Genomic DNA, 11461 nt, shown 5'->3' with positions numbered 1-11461 from the left:
AGCCTCTGATTCGCCTGCCCTGCTGTTTCCTCAGCACTCCATTTAAAGTCTGCCCTAATGCTCGGCAGCCACCACTCCTTGGTCGATGGCAATAGATGGCAGCAAGGGAGGCTTCCACCAAGGCAGACTGCCGAGGTGTGGAGTGACGCCCTCTAACCTTGGACAGGGTACCCACCGAGATATGAAACCAACCTTCCTGGGAGGCGTGGCCACCGTGGTCAGTGCCAACTTCCTGCATAAGAGGACTGGCATCCAGTGACCATAAAGGATAATCTCCTCCTTCTTGCCAGGGTGAGTCTCTCTTCTCATCACTCTCATCACTCATGCACCATAACACATCCACAGGGAGCTCACTTACTGCCAGCTCAAAAGACACCACCCCTCGCTCTCTCCCACACACATCTTCATTTCCCCTGTGGGCCGGCTCCTCAACACCTCCCTGTGTCCTGCTCACATTCGCAGCCTCCGTTTTCATGCAGGACAAGTCAGCACAAAATGAACGGGAAAGAACGCAATCAGGTGGAGGGATGCCAAGGAACGAAAATCCTCACAGAATGCAAGGAGGGAGCCCTGTGTCGATGGCAATCAAGGTGAGGGTGTGGCACAGCATCAGCGATCACACAACACTTAGGTGAGACATGCGCCCTGTATCCAGAGGCCCCTGCCACGCACTAATGAAAGCTCCCTTCTCTCGTAGCCACATCGGGAGAGGGGGGGGGGGGGGGTGTGGGGGTGCATCCCAGGGAGTCCACCAGCCAGGCCTGATACAGCTCCGAGACCAGCGTGGATGATTTCTCTGACATGGGTGGAATCGTCCCAACGTCTTTCAAAGTCAGTCTCCCTCTGATAACCGTATGTAGCTCTCCAGCAGCACAGCTGAGCTTTCTCTCCAGATTCTCTGGGGATATGGTTTGCACTGTTATTTTGGCGGGGTGGGGTCTGATAGAGCCGGTACCTGGATCAACGCTGAAAATAAATTTGCCCCACAACCCTACAGTCACGGAGGAACTACCCCCACCCCGCACTCCACAAGCATCGGGGTGCCCCCCCCCCCACCGCTTCCCACCACCCACACATAAGGGACCCCCCCCACCCATTGGGCTCAACTGAGTGCCCACCTCTGGCACTGCCACCTGGGACTGCCAGAGATCGTAATCCGACATCTCATTGGCACAAATCTCGTTTTCGGCCACTTGCAGGATTTAGCGGGATTTGCAGCCGCAAAATCACAGCCCTGGGGATCAAAGAACAATCCCAGCTTTCACCCATACCCTCCACCAGCTTTCACCTATACTCTCCACCAGCTTTCGCTCGTATCCTCCACCAGCTTTCACCCATACCCTCCACCAGCTTTCACCTATACTCTCCACCAGCTTTCGCCCATAACCTCCACCAGCTTTCACCCATACCCTCCACCAGCTTTCACCCATACCCTCCACCAGCTTTCACCTATACTCTCCACCAGCTTTCACCCATACCCTCCACCAGCTTTCACCCATACCCTCCACCAGCTTTCACCCATACCCTCCACCAGCTTTCACCTATACTCTCCACCAGCTTTCTCCCATATCCTCCACCAGCTTTCACCCATACCCTCCACCAGCTTTCACCAATATCCTCCACCAGCTTTTATCCAGACCCTCCATCAGCTTTCACCCATAACCTCCACCAGCTTTCACCCATACCCTCCACCAGCTTTCACCCATACCCTCCACCAGCTTTCACCCATACCCTCCACCAGCTTTCACCCATACCCTCCATCAGCTTTCACCCATACCCTCCACCAGTGCGGAGACATGGGCGTCAATTGGACCCCGTTTTAAATCAGCCTCGAGGGTGGAGTTCACAATCTGGTGAGCACATCACACTGTATGATCCACAGCAGGCAGAGGAAGGGATGTCCCAGGCTGCTGGCAAGCAGAGGATTGCTGGAGGTCATGAAGCTGGGCTGAGGCCCAGTCAGGTGACAAGCTTCTGGACTCGGTCATACCTCAATTGCAGGAGCTCCAAAGGCAAAGCGGGGAACATCAGGAAGGTATATCAGATTCACACAACCTGGTTAAAATAGCAAGGGTGGCACAAGACCTCTCTCCTGCACTGCTGCAGGACACGCACTACATTGTTCAGGTAGTTACAGGGATCCACATGTGCCAGCACCAGATGCCAGTTGGGCTTCCGATGCTCACACCAGCCGCCCCTCTATCCCAAGGAGGAAGCCAGGGACACTCGAGCATCCATAAGGAGGAGGAGCAGCTGGTCCACAGCCGGGGCCATCCGCCCAGGTGACTCTCGGAGAGTTCCATCTATCTTCCTGCGACCGCCTAGCTCCAGCTATACAGGCTGAGGAGGGTGACGTTGCCACACATCAGGACCCGAAGTAGGCCGGGCCTTCCAGGACTTGGCTCTCCAGAGGACGCATGCCAAGTCCAACCTGAGCTATCATCTCAGGCGCAGGCATTGTCACAAGCTCCACTCCAAGGCCCAGTCAATGGCACCTCATTAGGCATCTGAAGGGTTGGAGCGCTCTCCTCAGCCTGTGTTCCCTTGCTCAATATCAAAGAGAATGCAGGTGCTTGCCCAGTCACTGAATGTGGAGGCTAACACGCCAGAACGGCAATTAGTGGCACTCACACATCATCAGTGGTGATTTAGTGGGCATAATTGAGGTGAGCAGTCAGGCTTAAGGTATGTGAGTTGAGTTGAACGATACCACCTGCAACTGTGTTCCTTATTGACATGCCGTGCCATTAGACTGGCCCTTGTCAGTAATGAGCCTGCAGACCCCCACTCCCCCTTCTGCCCCCAACAACATTTGAGTGGATCCGTACGTCCATAATGACTAGCCACCCTCACACCACAATGGCCCAGACTTCCCTTCTGAGTATCAGGGCCCTGCAAGAAAGCCACGGCCCAGGAGCAGATGGCAGCCTCAGGAACGGTGATTTTAACACTTGGCTGCCTTCCCCCTTCTAGTCCCAACTATTCATCCCTCAACAGCAGTACCTCGTCCCCTCTTGTTCTGAAGTGGTTTTTCTGACAACTACATGTCCTCCAACAGGTCTCTCTCCGGTTACCCCCGGGTCTCTCCTCCGGTACCCTCGGGTCTCTCCTCCGGTACCCCCGGGTCTCTCCTCCGGTACCCCCGAGTCTCTCCTCCAGTACCCCCGGGCCTCTCCTCCGGTACCTTCTGGTCTCTCATCCGGTACCCATGAGTCTCTCCCCTAGTTCCTCTGAGTCTTTCCCCCGGTACCCTCAAGCCCCCGCCCTCACTCCCGAGTATCTCCCACGGTACCTGGGTACACATGAGTCTCTATCCGATACCCTTGAATCTCTCCCCAATACCCCCGGGTCTCTCCCTGATACCCCCAAGTCTCTCCCCGGTACCCCCGACTCTCTCCCCGGGTACCGATGAGTCTCTCCCCGGTTACCCCCCCCCCCCCGAGTCTCTCCCCGGTACCCCGTCTCTCTCCCTGGTACCGATGAGTCTCTCCCTGTACCCCCCCCGAATCTCTCCCCCTCCCCCCCCCCGAGTCTCTCCCCGGTACCGATGGTCTCTCCCGGTTACCAATGAGTCTCTCCCGGTACCACGTCTATCCCCGGGTACCCCCCCCCCCCCAGTCTCTCCCCGGTACCCCGTCTCTCTCCCTGGTACCGATGAGTCTCTCCCCGGTACCCCGTCTCTCTCCCCGGTACCCCGTCTCTCTCCCCGGTACCGATGAGTCTCTCCCCGGTACCGATGAGTCTCTCCCCGGTACCCCGTCTCTCCCCGGTACCCCCCAGTCTCTCCCCGGTACCCCGTCTCTCTCCCTGGTACCGATGAGTCTCTCCCCGGTACCCCGTCTCTCCCGGTACCCCGTCTCTCTCCCCGGTACCTATGAGTCTCCTCCACGGTACCGATGAGTCTCTCCCCGGTACCCCGTCTCTCCCCGGTACCCCCCCCCCAGTCTCTCCCCGGGTACCGATGAATCTCTCCCTGGTACCCCGTCTCTCTCCCCGGTACCCCCCTGAGTTTCTCCCCCCCCCCCCCCGAGTCTCTCCCCGGTACCCCCCCCCCCGAGTCTCTCTCCCCCCCCCCCCGAGTCTCTCCCCGATACCCAGTCTCTCTCCCGGTACCGATGAGTCTCTCCCCGGTACTCCGTCTCTCTCCCCGGTATCCCCCCCAGTCTCTCCTCGGTACCCCGTCTCTCTCTCCCCGGTACCGATGAGTCTCTCCCCGGTACCCCGTCTCTCTCCCCGGTACCGATGAGTCTCTCCCTGGTACTCCGTCTCTCTCCCCGGAGCATCTACTAGTCTTAGAGCATCGTGGATAGCATGTTTAGAAAGGTGGTCACACTACAACTGAAGGGACTTGAGAAGGAAGGGAATGGGTGACCACCAGGCAATCCAGAGAAACAGACTGGTAGTTCAGGAGTCTCCTGGGCTCCCACTCACAAACCGGTATTCCACCTTGGGGCTGATGAGGCTGGTTCCTCCAGGAATGTAGACAAGCTTCTGGCACCAGAAGAAGCCTGTCTTTACAGGAGGGGAGAAAGAGAGGATGAGCAATAGTAATAGGGGTTTCTACAGTCAGGGGAATAGATAGGTGCTACTGTGTCCATCAACGTGATTCCAGGATGGTGTGTTGCCTCCCTGGTGACTCCGAATGGCATCCTGAAGGGGAAGGGTGAAAAGGCAGAGGTCATGGTACATGTTGGTACCAATGACTTAAGTAGGAAGAGGGATGAGGGCTTGCATCAACATTTAATGGACTAAAAAGCAGGACCTCTCTGGTTGTAATCTCTGGATTACTCCCAGTGTCACGTGCTAGCGAGTCCAGAAATAGTAGAATAATGCAGATGAATGTGTGGCTTAAGAGTTGGTGCAGGAGGGAGGGCTTTAGATTCCTGAACCACTGGGACAGTTTCTGGGACCTGTACAAGCGGGATGGTCCACACCTGAACCAGAGCAGGGCTAACATCCTTGCTGGCGGGTTTGCTAGTGCTGTTGGGAGTTTAATCTAATTCAGCAAGGGAAGCAGAATGTTAACAGAATAGGAACACAGCATAGCACGGAAAGACAATCAAGTCAGAGGGAATACAGCGGTAGGTAGTTTCAAGGGAGTCAGACAAGGCTCTACTTTCATGCCAGAAAGATTCAGGTAAAATGGATGAGTTAAGAACGAGGATTGACATGTGGAATTGTGATATAGTAGCCATCATGGAAACGTGGTTGAGGGAAGGGCAGGATTGACAGCTCAACATCCTGGAATATAGAATCATCAGGTGAGAAAAAGGAGGTGCAGTTCTGGACCTAACTCTGGGGAATTAAGGTGGACAGGTGATGGTGTGTTGGTAGGGGGAGCATTTTGGTGATAGCGACCAGAGCATGGCACAATTTAAGTTTGTTATGGACAAAGAAATAGGCAAGTTGCTGTAATGTTCTTTGATTGCGCTGATGTGAATCTTGATATTGTAGTTTGAACAAAGAACGTTAGGATTTGTTTTATGCACAAAGTTACTTATTATTAACACCACTAACAAATTACTAACACTGTCTAAGATTAATACAGTTGGAAATAATGGTCCAACACTAACTTACACTAAGATACTGCAGAGCTACTCTAATATGCGACTGCTACAAAATCCTTACTAACACCTTCCCCGGGAACACATGGTGTTTCTGGGTCATGTACCTGCATATTCGCACATCTGCTGGTCGGATGCTGGAACTACAACAGTTGTACATATATCATTATTTACATACAGATGATAATACAGATGACAATCTACTATCACCACATCACCTTCCTTTGTAAATGTTTTTTTTTCTTTTTTGACACATTTGTAGCTTCAAAGTATTACATTTTACTAACAGTGTTGATATATCTCTACAAAATTCAAATAATCGGGTTGGTAATGTTCATAAATTAAGTCGATCAGGTTGTCTTCGAACCCTGGTGGACTGTTACAGTGCTTGAGGTGAAGATGAGGTAGTCTGGTTATTTTCAGGTAAGCTAACTTATCATGGTTGCTTCAATGTTCGGCATTTCTATAGCCGTGTGCATCATCTCAGCATACAAGGAGGAGCAACTCCATCATCCAGTCTTGATTGAAGAGTAACGGTTGATTCGCTTTGAGTTTTAGCAGCGCCATGCGATTGCGTCTCAATAGTGAGCCTTGATCCGTGAGAACGACAAAGGAGTTGGGGCCTGCCTGTCTTATGATTTTGGCAGTCATGGACCATCCTTGAGGTGTCTTAACCCTGACGGTATCATCTGGTCCCAAACTGTCCAGCATTCTTCTGGAGCGGTTGTAAGAGTGTGTTAATTTCTGCTTTTGAGCAGTGATTTTTTTGCATTATGGGCTTATTATGGATTTTTTCAGGAATGCTGGGAAATGTCTGCAGGTTCCTACCTATTAGCAGTTAAACTGGAGCTAATCCACTATTCAGCGGTGTGGTATGGTACACCAACAGGGCTAGATGTGGGTCACTGTGTGAAGCAATGGCCTTCTTGAGCAGATGTGGACCCCTTTTTCTGCTTGCCCATTGGACTGAGGTTAGTGTGGACTGAAGCTGTGTGGACTCGACCTGTCCCTGCTTGAAATCATATCTCCGAGTGAAATCCTGACACTTCCAACTGTCAAAGCAGGAACCCTTGTCACTCATGATAATTTGCGGTATGCCATGACGCGCAAATACTTCATTTGGTAGTTTCATTACCTCCGGGTAGCTGGAGTAGGAATCAATTTGCAATATGTATTCAGTGTCATCCAGGTAAAAAAAGGTCAACCCCGATCTTCATCCATGGTTTGTTGACTAACTCACTTTCAGTCACGGGGTGCTTGCATTGATGATTCTGATATCTTTGACATTTCACAGTGTTCCACTGTTCACTGAATGTCCTGATTGATCCCTGGCCAATAAATTGATTATCTGGCCTGCCTCTTGCACTTCTCAATCCCAAAGTGCCCTTTGTGAATCGAGGATCATGTGCCGAGGATTGTGGAATAACTATTCTATTTTTCCTGAGCACAAAGCCATCGATGTAGCTCAGTTCGTGCCTGACATTCCAGAATTTGGAGCATGAGTTGTAGGTCAACCTTGACTCTTATGCTGGATTTCTGCAAGGTTTCATCTTTCTCTGTCTCAGCCTTTATCAATTTGGACTTGTTGGCCGATGCAGGAAAGGTTTGCATCACAGATACAGCATGGTAGCACAGTGGTTAGCCACAGTTGCTTCACAGCTCCAGGGTCCCAATTTCGATTCCCGGCCCTGGGTGACTGTCTATTTGGATGTCTGCACGTTCTCCCCGTGTTTGCGTGGGTTTCCTCCGGGTGCTCTGGTTTCCTCCACAGTCTAAAGATGTGCGTGTTAGGTGGATTGGCCATGATAAAATTGCCCTTGGTGTCTAAAAGGTTGGGTGGGGTTACTGGGATAGGGTGGAGGTGTGGGCTTGGGTTGAGTGCTCTTTCCAAGGGCCGGTTCAGACTCGATGGGCTGAATGTCCTTCTTCTGCACTGTAAATTCTATGATTCTATGACTCAAATTTACCTGTCCCTGTAATATTTCAGAGATGTCTGTCTGCTCCTTATTGTCGGTTGCTCTGGAAAGGGCATCCGCAACTACTATGTATTTGCGCAAATACACTAGATTGAAGTCGTACCTCTGTACCTTCATGATTAGCCTCTGGATTCGAGGCGGCACCTCATTTAGGTTCTTTCAATAATGACACTAGTGGTCTATGATCGGTCTTCACAGTGAATGTTGGTAGGCCGTAAATTTTTCAATTCCCACTCTTTAATCCGAGGCATTCTTTCTCGATTTGGGCAGACTGTTTTTCATTTTCTGTATGCTACCGATTGCCATGTCTTGTCAGCGTTTTCTTGCAGTAAAACTGCTCCTAGCCCATTCTGGCTGGCATCAGTCGATATAATAGCAACCAGGGGCACCTTTAAACGAGGAAGGTTTCATAAGACCATTAAGACATAGGAGCAGAATTAGGCCAAGCGGCCCATCGGGTCTGCTCTGCCATTCAATCATGGCTGATATTTTCTCATCCCCATTCTCTTGCCTCTCCCATAACCCCTGATCCCCGTATTAATCAAGAAACTATCTATCTCTGTCTTAAAGACACTTGAGTGATTTGACCTCACTGCCTTCTGCGGCAAAGAGTTCCACAGATTCACCATCCTCTGGCTGAAGAAATTTCCTCCTCATCTCTGTTTTAAAGGATCGTCCCTTTTAGTCTGAGATTCTGTCCTCTGGTTCTAGTTTCTCCTACAAGTGGAAACATCCTCTCACGTCTACTCTATCCAGGCCTCGCAGTTATCCTGTAAGTTTCAATAAGATCCCCTCTCATCCTTCTGAACTCCAAGTACAGACGCCAGAGTTCTCAACCTTTCATCATACGACAAGCTCTTCATTCCAGGGATCATTCTAATGAACCTCATCAGGACCCTCTCCAAGGCCAACACATCCGTCCTCAGATACGGCGTCAAAAACGCTCACAATACTCCAAATAGGGTCTGACCAGAACCTTATCCAGCCTTAAAGTACATCCCTGCTCTTGTATTCTAGCCCTGTCGACATGAATGCTAACTTTGCCTTTGCTTCCTAACTCCAGACTGAACCTGCACGTTAACCTTAAGAGAATCTTGAACAAGGATTCTTGTGCTTCTGATTTCCCAAGCATTTCTCCATTTAGAAATAGTCTATGCCTCCATTCCTCCTTCCAAAGTGTAACCTCACACTTTTCCACATTGTATTTCATCTGCCACTTCTTTGCCCATTCTCCTAGCCTTTCCAAGTCCTCCTGCAGCCCCTCTGCTTCTCAATACTACCTGTCCCTCTAAAGATCTTTGTATCATCTGCAAACTTAGGAACAGTGCCTTCAGTTCCTCCTTCCAGATCATTAATGCCTTTGTGAAACGTTGTGGTCCCAGCATAGACCCTGAGGCGCATCACTAGTCACTGGCTGCCGTCCTGAACAATGGCCCTTAGAGAAGAATCAAAATCCACCGCTGCCCATCCTATCTTTGAACGCCTCCATCAAGCATCTTCTGAATTCTCCCTGCTCCAGCCTCTCCCCAAACCTGAGATTCCTGAAACTGAGGAATATCCAGATAGACCTCTTCTGCAGTCTCGCTGGGGATTAGACAATCCACTGTGATTGTCCCTGGGGATCAGGTCACGGGACAATAATCATACGGAAGCTGGGCAAGTCTAGATTTAGAGAAGGGTGGGGGAGGGGCAACGCTGGGAATGAGGGATGAAGGAGGGTTGGACCCTTGGAGACATTAGGACAGAATGTTCCCCCTCCCACCTACTTGTCCTAACCTTTATAAACTCGTTTTACAGGCCGTTGGAAATGGACCATTTACAGCCCTCAGGGAGCTCACGAGATTCGCGAGAGGACCTGAAGGAGCACACGGTTTGCGTTGGGATTTGACAAGTGCAGGCCTCTGGCAGTGGGCGGACACGCAGTATGGAACGGGCATACCAGTGCCGGGGACTGCGGGAAAGGTTTTGCCCGGCCATCCTACCTCGAGATACACCGGCGGAGTCACACTGGGGAGCGACCATTTACCTGCGCGGTGTGTGGGAAAGCATTCAGCCAGTCCTCCAACCTGCAGACTCACCAGCGGGTTCACAGTGGTGAACGGTCACTGCCTTGCTCCGTGTGCGGAGAGCCCCTAGGCCGCACTCCTGGCAGGCCCCTCTACGCCCAAGGCTGCTGCTCCCGGTGTGGGCAGGGGCCACCGAGTCAACCCCAGTCCCGTAGCTAGGCCATTCCCTTGCTCGCAATGCGAGAAGCGCTTTACCAGCCTGTCCCACCTCAAGACTCACCAGCGAAGCCACACCGGTGAGAGGCCTTTCACCTGCTCCAGTGTGGGAAGGGCTTTGCCTGTTCTTCACACCTGCTGAAGCACCAGCGGAGCCACACTGGCGAGAGGCCATTTGCCTGCTCCCAGTGCCCCAAGCGTTTCGCCTGCCCATCCTACCTGGAGATTCACCGGCGGCTACACACTGGCGAGCGGCCCTTTCAGTGCTCGGTGTGTGGCAAGCGGTTTGCCTGCTCCTCCAACCTGCTGACCCACCGGCGGTCCACACCGGTGAGGGCCCCTTCATCTGTACCCACTGTGGCCGGGGTTCAAGTACATGTCCAAGCTACTGGCACACCAGCCCACCCATGGTGCTGAGCGGCCATTCACCTGCTCTGAGTGCGGAAAGCAGTTCAACTACCCGTCTCAGTTGGAAACCCACCGTCGGGTTCACACCGGGGAGAGACCATTCGCATGCCCGCAGTGCGGGAGGGGCTTCACCCGTTCTTACCACCTGCGGGTACACCAGCGAGTGCACACCGGGAGAGACCCTACAATGCTCGCAATGCGAGAAGGCCTCACCTGCTCCTCCTACTTACTGAAGCATCAGAGTGCTCATTCCTGACGCGGGACCGTGGCTACCTCCTGTCGCAGGCCAGGGCTTTTTCTGTGATATCCTGTTGTTGGGTTCAGAGGGTGGGCTCGCACGGAGAGGGGGTTGGAAGTGGGTATCATTTTTACTGCTGATGTTATGGTCTCCCGTAACTAGATTGGAGTTCAACCATGTGCATATATATATGTAAAAATTTCAAATAAACCATCATCATTGCAAACATTGTGTGTCCAGTCTCATTATGAAGTTTCCTGGTCAGGTTTTGCTGGGTTGCAGTGGCTGCATTAATTGCTGTATCTGGTTAGACGGCCGGGACTCTCTTTTATGGGTCCTTCCTGCTACAGCTGCTAGTGAGGTCGGAGACATTTGGCTGCGCTGTTCACTCTCTTCTCCCGCCGCTTGTCAATGGAATTTCCCATTGGAGCTATCCCACGCCGCCGGGAAACCACAGATGCGCTCTTGACAGGACCAGAGAATTCTGCTGCCAGCGAATGGTCGTAGAATCATAGCCAGACACGGCAGCAAATTATCAGAGCCATGAGGGAAAGGCTGGAGGTTTAGGTCGCTGAGGGTGGGGAGGTATCAGACAGGAATGGCTCAGATTTTTCCCTCTGCCCAATCTGACCTGGAATTTTTAACCTGGTTTTTTCAGCCTTGGGCAAATTTCGGGTGTTAAGCAGAGCGGGTCTATTCCGCTACACAAGGCATTATGGCATTATGGACCTTTCCTGTCCAGCATCACGTCAAGTGTCTGCACCTCAAGAGGTACAGGCAACAGCTGACCCAGCTTTCTCCCAGATGTAGTGCAAACCCTTTATTATTGCCGACATATTGAGCCTCAGAAGGATTGCAGTAGCTGATTGGCTGAATATTATCAGGCTGCCCAGGTTTAAGCTATCCGGAGAAATTCCTTCAACTAGGCTTGTATTCCCTGGGATAGAGAAGCTGAAGGAAGTGATTTGAGAGTTTTATGGAATTGCTGGGTGGGTTGGTGGGGGAGCAGATTTTAATGTGGTTTCAGGGAAACCCGACCTGGGCACATCAGCA

General features: G+C 51.9%; 1 protein-coding gene across 1 annotated transcript; it reads left to right on the top strand.

Annotated features, from left to right (window-relative positions):
• Positions 1–495: 495 nt before the first annotated feature.
• Positions 496–10634, top strand: LOC119955926 (gastrula zinc finger protein XlCGF49.1-like). Its single transcript, XM_038782583.1, has 4 exons — positions 496–590; positions 9402–9641; positions 9766–9902; positions 10098–10634. Exons 1-4 carry the CDS (start codon positions 496–498, stop codon positions 10424–10426), a joined length of 801 nt encoding a protein of 266 aa, XP_038638511.1. The 3' UTR covers positions 10427–10634.
• The last annotated feature ends 827 nt before the right edge of the window (positions 10635–11461 follow it).

This window comes from Scyliorhinus canicula, chromosome 21, assembly GCF_902713615.1.
Source record: "Scyliorhinus canicula chromosome 21, sScyCan1.1, whole genome shotgun sequence".
In the NCBI taxonomy this organism is placed as follows: domain Eukaryota; kingdom Metazoa; phylum Chordata; class Chondrichthyes; order Carcharhiniformes; family Scyliorhinidae; genus Scyliorhinus; species Scyliorhinus canicula.
The sequence above is the reverse complement of the archived record's forward strand: the minus strand, read 5'-3'. Positions and strand labels throughout refer to the sequence as shown.

Excerpts from the sequence above, each read along its gene's own strand:
- LOC119955926 (XM_038782583.1), top strand. The coding sequence starts at position 496 with ATGAACGGGAAAGAACGCAATCAGGTGGAGGGATGCCAAGGAACGAAA. Across the intron at positions 591-9,401 it reads CTGTGTCGATGGCAATCAAG|GAGCACACGGTTTGCGTTGG; the intron begins GTGAGGGTGTGG and ends GAGGACCTGAAG. Across the intron at positions 9,642-9,765 it reads CGGGTTCACAGTGGTGAACG|GCCATTCCCTTGCTCGCAAT; the intron begins GTCACTGCCTTG and ends TCCCGTAGCTAG.